We start from the raw sequence: 8,290 nt of genomic DNA, 5'->3' as shown, positions 1-8,290 counted from the left end.
ACATTTTTGAATATAAAATTGTTAAGAAATATAGTGTATTAAAAATTATGTAACGAATTAAAAGAAACAATTATAAAAGTTAATTTGATTCGTAATTCATATCCCAAGCACAATATATGAATCTCATTTTGTTAAATTAGTTAACATTTTACAAAAAATACAACTTGTTAATAGAAACTTAGATAAAAAATTAAATAGAAATAATTAGAAATAAGTGGATACACAATAACATGAATTTACGGCACTAACGTAATAATTACTACAAAGATAAACATTACTTTGTTGCATTTTCGATTTTGTGTACAATGAGTACAGTAAGCGCACTCTAGCAGAATTCTAGCGGAGTTCAATTGCTTTGACAAGCAGTTTCAAACGATTGAAATGAAAATAAACGAAAGAATATATAAATATATGTACATATTATATATATTTAACAAGTTTTACAGCTGCAACTTGTTAAATTATGATTTACGTATAGGCATTTAATTTTTTCTGCATACTTCAGAATATAGTAAAAGTAATGGTGACCAGTTTTAATAGTCTGTACATAGTATTTACAATTATGTTAAAATAATTTTTATTATTTAGTTAAACTAATCAAAAAATGAATAATATATTTCGAATAAATTGATAAAAAAATTATAATTTCTGAAAGAAGAAAAAATAATCAAAGAAGTGGAAGAGGAGGTAAAGCGTTATCATTTACAGTTCCACCAACCCAACATAAAAGGTTTCTCTACTGTGCGCAGAAAATATTCGTTATGTAAGTTACATAATATTTGATTTTTATATTTCCGGAAATAAATAATTTATATTTTTTAGAGAAGCAAATAGGGATATGAATATATATACACAATTATATATATGTACATTCATTTAACGAAGAACTATAAACAGAACATTTTGCATAAAGTCATGCAATACTGTACAAAATTGTGATATATTACATAAAAATTCATAAGAGCTTCTATTTTTCAATAAACATATTTAATATTTTTTTAAAAAAGTAATTTGTGCCTTATCTAATATAAAAATTATATTTTTCAAATTAACATTCTAAATTTTAATGCGTATACAATGTATGAATGCTGTGAACAGTCTATCTAATGATGTATATACATATATATAAATTTAGCATTGCAACCAACATTATGGTTTGAACATAATATCAATTTGTATATTATGTACGACAAATTAATTTGTAGTGAATAGTACAATAATTTTTCTATATACAATAAATATAATAATCACACGAAATCCTTTATAAAAGGTCTTTTAAACATACTATTCTTCTTTTTTATTAATTTCGATATAAGCTGATGTTGTCTCTTTCGTGAGATTGCACTTCCTGTTATATTTCTGGAACGGTCGATGACTATTTCTGAGTCTGCGCAGTTCAATTAACTTGCGTAACGTATAAAAGATTAAAGATTTCATTGCAGTATCAGATCAAGCTCTTAAGAGTACGGACGTTTATAGTGTTATACGAAATTTATTGTGCAAAAGCGTAAAACATGCCACGACGTGGACGTACTGCGAATCCTCCACCAAGGACGTAAGTATTTTTCTTTTAAATAAGATTGTACGTATAATTTTGAAAAAAAAGTGAGAAATTTTCTCCAAAGAAATATCCAGTGACTTGCCGAATGTAATGTCATGCAAGCTATCATCAAATTGTGTAGTTTTTTTCTCTAAAAATATGTAGTCATAAAATGAAAATAATTTTATTTTTATTTTAGGGTTAGGCGAGCTGTAGCACCCGCTCCAGCTCCAGCCCGGGCCGCACCTGTCCAAGCACATGCTCCTGCTTCAACACCAATGGTAGCTCAACCTCAACAACCGTCCCTTATGGGACAAATGGCTGCTACTGCTGGAGGTGTAGCAATTGGTTCTGCTGTTGGTCATACAATTGGCCATGCCGTGACTGGTCTTTTCAGTGGAGGCTCTAATGAAACTGCTGTTGCACCTGCAAGTGCCGCAGCATCTGCTCATGCACAAGATATACCAGCTACTAGACCTGCTGGTGGTGCTTGTTCATGGGAAATCAAACAGTTCTTGGAATGTGCTGAAAATCAATCTGATCTTACGTTATGTGAAGGGTTCAATGAAGCTCTCCGTCAATGCAAGGCATCTCAGAGTATGTTTTAAATTATTATATAAATATTGAATGAGATAATTATTTTTCCTCTAAACTTATCTCTTTTTCATTTTAGATTTAGTTTAAATATTCCAAAGGCATATGAGTATTAGGAATATAGAAAATCAACATTATGTAAACTGATTATATTGTAGATCTTAAAAAATTTAGATCACATTTATGATAAACTTAATAAAACAACCATATTAATTATTATTGATATGATTTAACCAATATATGTGTATACAAGTAAAATAAATGGACTTCTAATTACATATTTTTTGTTCATTTTAATTGAAACTTTCCCACATCTCTAAATTCGAAAAAGCAATGGTTTTAAAAAAATGAAAAGACATGTAATATAAGACTAATTTTACATAGTCTATAATGATATATAATTATATGAGAAAATGTTTATTTTTTAAATTTAAATGATATATATCCATGTAGATTTAAGGCAAAAACTTTACCATCTCAACCATGGATAAATAGCAACAATCAATCCTTAGCTTTCCGATCTGCTGCTAGTACAGCAACAGAAGTTTCTGCTGGTTCTATTATAGTAAGTACCAATTTTATAGGTTGTTTATACATTTTTTTTCTTTTGTAAATTAATAGGAAGACTAATAGAATATTTAATTTATACAAGGGTTAAGCAATTGGAAGTGCACTTGTTGGCAACACTAGACAGATATCTTTTGCTAAAATAGACTCTAAAAACAAGTATACAGATAATCAGGAATTATGTATTTTTGAAATACAAGAATTTTTTGAGTGTACTTCGAGAAACAAAGATTTGGAGAAATGAAAAATTTTCCATGATACATGGATAAAATGTCAAAATCTACACAAACAACAAAATCAGTTAAATAGTGTGATATGTTAAAGGAAAAAGATTAGAAATTATAAATAGAAACTTCTAATATTTGTTATGAAGTAATTAAGGATATATAAGATATTAATGATTTAAGAACATTATTTATTAATTTAACGCGTTTTTCAAAGACGGTTTTATATTCGACCAAAAGAGGCAGTTAAATGTGCAAGAAAAAGAATATGGTAGACTATCTTTTCTCTGTATTTAAGACGCGCATCACCACAAAACCAGCGACAGTAGCAACTGCAATTCCAAGACCAGCCTTCCACCAGACGATCGAATCTCCTTGTATTAGTCCAAACTGATTTATATGTCTGAAATATCAAGAAGTATTTATCATAGGATCATACAAAATTCTATGAATTCTCCAATAGGAAAAGATTCATATATATGTATTAATTTACAATGTAAACAGAAGATATTATCCTATAATAAGAAAAATTGCTAACTCTGTACAATTGAATTTTGTCGAAATTGAATACACACACTATTGAGAAAGTAAATTTGAAGTCTACTAAACAAAATCAAAACAAGATACGAAGATCAATCATGTCTCATGCTCATGCAAAGAAAATATTGGTATCATCATTGGTATTGTAAGTCGTGAGCACTCCGTGAAATTAACAGAAACTTATAATACAAACAAAAACCTTTTAAAAGAATTCCACCACTGAGTGGGTGAGGGTTTGACAAGCAACACGTGGACCATACGCCTCAAAGGACTGAAAAGATTTAAGACCTTGTTATGATAGTCTTAATCATGCGACATCCTTTAATATGAGCAAATCGCCTAGCACATTTACCGAAAATATGTTTGTGTATATGTGCATAGACATATAAGTAAAAAAATGTGATTCACGATTTGCTCAAGCTTACAATGCTTACAGTGTTGCAAAAATTCAGACCAACCTGTCTCTGTAAAATAATACCCATGCTCCTTGAAAGCGGCTAAACATGAAATCTTTTTGTTAGTGTTTAATAATAATTCAGTTTGAATGCTATTCTATTTTTCTTAAGAATTGTAAGGAATATTAAGTAAAAAGCATCTGATATGATAGAAATCAAATGCATCAAACAAATGCATAATAATTCTACAATATTTCTTTTCATAATAAATTTAAGTAAACGAGATTTGTTCTTAATGTAAATTCTTCTTAAAATAACAACTTTTTAGGAGCGTTTTTGTAAAAAATATTTCCTCTTAATAATCAGTGTTTTAAAGAACTGAACTTACGGGAAAGCTGCCATTGTTGCTAGTTTAACAAAAATTTCACGTCGTACTGTACGGGAGATGCTATAAGGTTGTGGTGGCATCAGTTTGTACTTATTGCAAAAAGTTACTGGTTGTAGTAAGTAATCTTGCTTCACTTCAGAAAGATCACTCTTATTTGCTATTATAAGAACGGGAATCTTACTATCTGCATAATATTTCTGAAAAAGATAATCAATTTAATTGTAAACTATTAATTATAGGAAAACCAATTCTGATACCCTTATGTAAGATTATACAAAAACTTACAATATAAATTCGTGCAATAAATTCAAATGATTTAGGATTACTAGCATCATAAACGAGGGCTGCCACATCACATTGAATTTGTGCTGGAGTTAAAGTATCCTGAACACTAAGTATGTTTATATCTCGCAGAATTATTGTCTTCTCTTGACCGTATACATGTATTGTGTTTACAGTAACATGTGAATTCGGCGGCACTACTTTATCGGTCAATTTCTGTAATTATATCACATGTTACGTAAATAAATAAATATAATATTACGAAATATAGGATATACCTGTAGTTTAGGGTCAATAAATGTTCTACATAATGTTGTCTTTCCACTACTTTTTGGGCCAATTACATGACAAGTATAAACGTTCCTGCTCGATTGTTTTTTTGCCAAATCTAACTTTTTTTCACGAGTAACAAGAATCGCATTTGTTTGACATTCGTTATTATATATATTGTAACCTAGATATGCCATATATTCTAATGTTTTCCGCACATTTGTAAAAGTTAATAGCGCCCATTGACACATATACCCTTGAAATGTGAGCCATCCCTAGGAAAAGATACCAATGATAGAACTAAATAAAAGAAACTAACCAAATAATAACAATAGAAAAATTGTATACCTTTTCATTAGTTGGTACAGTATATTTATATTCCTCTTCCCAAGGGGGAGCACAACATCGTGAAAATAATGATTTCATTTCTGATGGAGAAAGAGCACCATCCTTATCTTGATCATGATGCATAAATAATAATGTTAAAAATTCCTGTCCTTTATGTGATAATTCAGTCGTACAACCAACAGGAACTTTTAATCTATATAACATATAAAAAATAAATATGATTATAAGCAAAATAAAGATTTAAAATATTTTATACTAATTAGTTACTAACGGTGGATATATGTATTCTTTGGACATTTGTAATTCATTGTCATAACCAAATTTTCTCAACACAGCCCAAGTAGTCTCATTTCTACCTCGTTGTATAAATAAGCATTGAAGGTACATAAAACCTACAAATAGTAAGGATATATTTCTATGTGAATTTTGAGAAAACTCAATATATAAAATACCTTTCATTGTAACACATCCTCGACAAATGCCATCTTGAATATTTTTTGATAAAACAGCCTTTACATCTTCCAAAACTTGTGGTTGTAATGGAGTGTTAAAGCACCATTGTTGAAATGCATTTAATTCCATATCATTTAGTAAACCATCATTGTCTAAATCACATATCTGTACAAAGTGATACAATACAAATATGGAATATATATAGAAAGTACTTATTCAAGAGTATAATTATATACACTTACTTTGAAAATTCTTTGTAGTGCAACTTTACATTCAGATGTAAGCTACATATTATATTATATTAATAAATTATTTATAAGTGTTTTAGATTATATATATTTTATATATATTTTATAGTAGATTTTACCTCCTGAGTATCATAATTGTAGAGTGGTGTGGTAGGATGTAAAACAGCCTTTTGTGCATAATAAAATGTTTCTGAAACATTTTGTAATGTCTTGGCAGAACACTAGAATAAATATAATACGAATTAAAATTTTGATATGACTTCTTTAACACCTATTGTTGTAATCATAACTTTCTGTTACCTCAATACAACTTTCAATTTCAGTAAATTCTTTCATTATAGGATATACAGCCTAAAAATAAATAAAAATAAATTTTGTAAACAAATAAAATAAATATTATAAATGGTATTTAATTTACTGAACCTCAATGGTAGAATAATCAACAAGATCAATTTTATTTCCCACAAGGACAACTGGACAACGATTATTTGAAGAACATCGTCTAATTAATGGTAACCAATAATTAGCTGCTCTGTCCAAAGTATCTTCATCAACCACAGAATATACAACACAAATTACATGTGCTTTTTGAATTTCATCAGTTAATTGATCTTCAGTTTGTTCAGCAGCTGTATAGCAAAAGTTGTAAATGAAACAGTATCAATGTAGTTATCAATTGATATTTATAAAAAGAACATACAAACATGATTCTTACATACCTGAATAATCTACAATGTGTGTTGGAACTTGCTCCGGTGTAACATCAGCCGGAATAGTAATTTCTTCCGCTTTAAAGGGCACATCTTCCGCGTATTCCTCACTAACTAAAGATAATATCAACGACGTTTTGCCGACTCCACGATCTCCGATTAATAAAATTCTGACATTGCGCCTAGGCGCGATTGGACGTTGAACCATGCTAACTTTAATAAAATAATTATCGCATATAACAGCGATATTCACCGCTTAATTTTTTAAGAACATTTTGGTAGTTTTCCAACGAAACTATCGAACTCTTCTCTAACCTATAATTTGCACCTTACCATACCAATAACCAAACGTCACTTCTTGATAATTTTCCGATCTTTCACGAAGACATTTTATCAGAGATTATAATCTACAATTGCAAGTCACAATAGAATCCTTTGATCTCTGTATACAAGAAAAACGTTACTTCACCCGCTGCGATTGAACTTATGCTCCGAGGGTGGGCTTTTCAAGGTTACGTTCAGTACTTCAAATGACAGTATACACATATAATATGTGTACACGTGCGCATGTTAATGTACAAAAGCGGATAAAGAAAGGAAAAATTTAATTTGATCATAAGTAATGATCTAAGTGATTATTCTGTTTTCAATTAATAAATCGTTACAAGAAATTGGGTGAACAGAAATTAAGCCTATTTGTGAAATGAATTTAAGAGATCCGCAGCGCCCACATTTAAATCATATACTGTACTTGTTATATGATTTCGTAGAAATCGATAGTGCTCAAATATTTTGGTGTTTGAGATTGGTCTCTAAGTATTTTTTTGGCTTCTTAAACTAAAAAATATGCTAAATTTATATTCTCATGTATTATTAATATTTTCTGTCCTATTGTACACAATTATTGTAGAAAAAGGTCAATACAAAATAATGAAACTATAATATACCATTGCAATTTATAGTAATTCTGATGTTTCAAGTGTTAAAATATTTAACAAATTTTAACAGCATAAAGCTACAAAAGAACATCTTCAATTAAAACATTTTTGTAGAAAATCTGTCTATGAAATTTTGCAATTTCATTTGTGTTAGAATATATATATATATATTTCATTTAAAAATTTTCATTTTAGATTTTTCAAAATTATTGGTCAGTTGGGAGCAAATTATTGCATCAACATAATAAAATAAGAAGTAAAATGATAATGCGGAATGAAAGAAAAAAATTGCGATTGATTACGCTCCTACTATCTAAAACGAAAATATACTTTTTCTTTTTTATGTTATCACTTGTAAGATTTCTTTCCTTCCTTTTTGCATATAGAATTATTTGTAATACTTTATATATTATCACATAGCTGAAAAAAAATATATTTGTTATTATAGAAACATCTTAAATAATATAATTCAATGAATGTTACATTAAATATTACAAAACTTTTCTATTTTATAAAACTGTTTGAGACAATTTAATAATTTGGGATAATAAGGTAAAAAAATAGAGTCAAAAATAAATTCATTTAATTTTATTATTACAGATTTTGTATACTAATTAAAATATAAATTTTTTTTCCGATAGTAAAGCAAGAATAAATGTATCTTCGGTATCTTCTTGCTTGTGTACTACATTTAGAAAACTGTATGCTGCTATAATTCCGCATACTTTTTGCTTTGTACCCCCCAGGGATATAAAAATACAGCCGAACCATTTAAGAGGTAAACAAAGTGATA

At 28.7% G+C, this 8,290-nt stretch overlaps 3 protein-coding genes across 9 annotated transcripts; 2 read left to right on the top strand and 1 right to left on the bottom strand.

The window, feature by feature from the left end:
* The first annotated feature begins 690 nt into the window (after positions 1-690).
* Positions 691-2,414, top strand: LOC108551717 (Coiled-coil-helix-coiled-coil-helix domain containing 2). Of its 2 annotated transcripts, none has more exons than XM_017905973.1 (4): positions 691-763; positions 1,443-1,555; positions 1,740-2,137; positions 2,214-2,414. In XM_017905973.1, exons 2-4 carry the CDS (start codon positions 1,515-1,517, stop codon positions 2,222-2,224), a joined length of 450 nt encoding a protein of 149 aa, XP_017761462.1. In that variant the 5' UTR covers positions 691-763; positions 1,443-1,514; the 3' UTR covers positions 2,225-2,414. The 2 variants fall into 2 exon arrangements, with proteins under 2 accessions (XP_017761462.1, XP_017761461.1); XM_017905972.1 differs by having other exon boundaries at positions 712-763; positions 1,431-1,555.
* Positions 2,415-2,481: 67 nt separating this feature from the next.
* Positions 2,482-2,970, top strand: LOC108551697 (uncharacterized). Its single transcript, XM_083287402.1, is given in 3 exon segments — positions 2,482-2,493; positions 2,595-2,703; positions 2,756-2,970. Coding segments are annotated over 3 exon segments (336 nt in total).
* Positions 2,971-3,134: 164 nt separating this feature from the next.
* On the bottom strand, positions 3,135-7,085 carry Miro (mitochondrial Rho GTPase). Of its 6 annotated transcripts, none has more exons than XM_017905954.1 (15): positions 6,875-7,085; positions 6,569-6,772; positions 6,273-6,478; positions 6,150-6,200; positions 5,969-6,070; positions 5,844-5,885; positions 5,601-5,766; positions 5,420-5,540; positions 5,149-5,341; positions 4,809-5,075; positions 4,534-4,746; positions 4,249-4,445; positions 3,924-3,962; positions 3,665-3,736; positions 3,135-3,328 (listed from the first exon to the last, which is right to left on the bottom strand). In XM_017905954.1, exons 2-15 carry the CDS (start codon positions 6,765-6,767, stop codon positions 3,202-3,204), a joined length of 1,995 nt encoding a protein of 664 aa, XP_017761443.1. In that variant the 5' UTR covers positions 6,768-6,772; positions 6,875-7,085; the 3' UTR covers positions 3,135-3,201. The 6 variants fall into 6 exon arrangements, with proteins under 6 accessions (XP_017761443.1, XP_017761442.1, XP_017761446.1 ...); XM_017905953.1 differs by having other exon boundaries at positions 6,893-7,085; XM_017905957.1 differs by lacking the exon at positions 3,665-3,736 and having other exon boundaries at positions 6,569-7,085.
* Positions 7,086-8,290: the final 1,205 nt, after the last annotated feature.

The sequence above is a fragment of the Eufriesea mexicana genome, unplaced genomic scaffold, assembly GCF_001483705.2.
Source record: "Eufriesea mexicana isolate 0111107269 unplaced genomic scaffold, ASM148370v2 scaffold5017, whole genome shotgun sequence".
NCBI classification, from domain to species: domain Eukaryota; kingdom Metazoa; phylum Arthropoda; class Insecta; order Hymenoptera; family Apidae; genus Eufriesea; species Eufriesea mexicana.
This window is presented reverse-complemented; position numbering and strand designations above follow the sequence as displayed.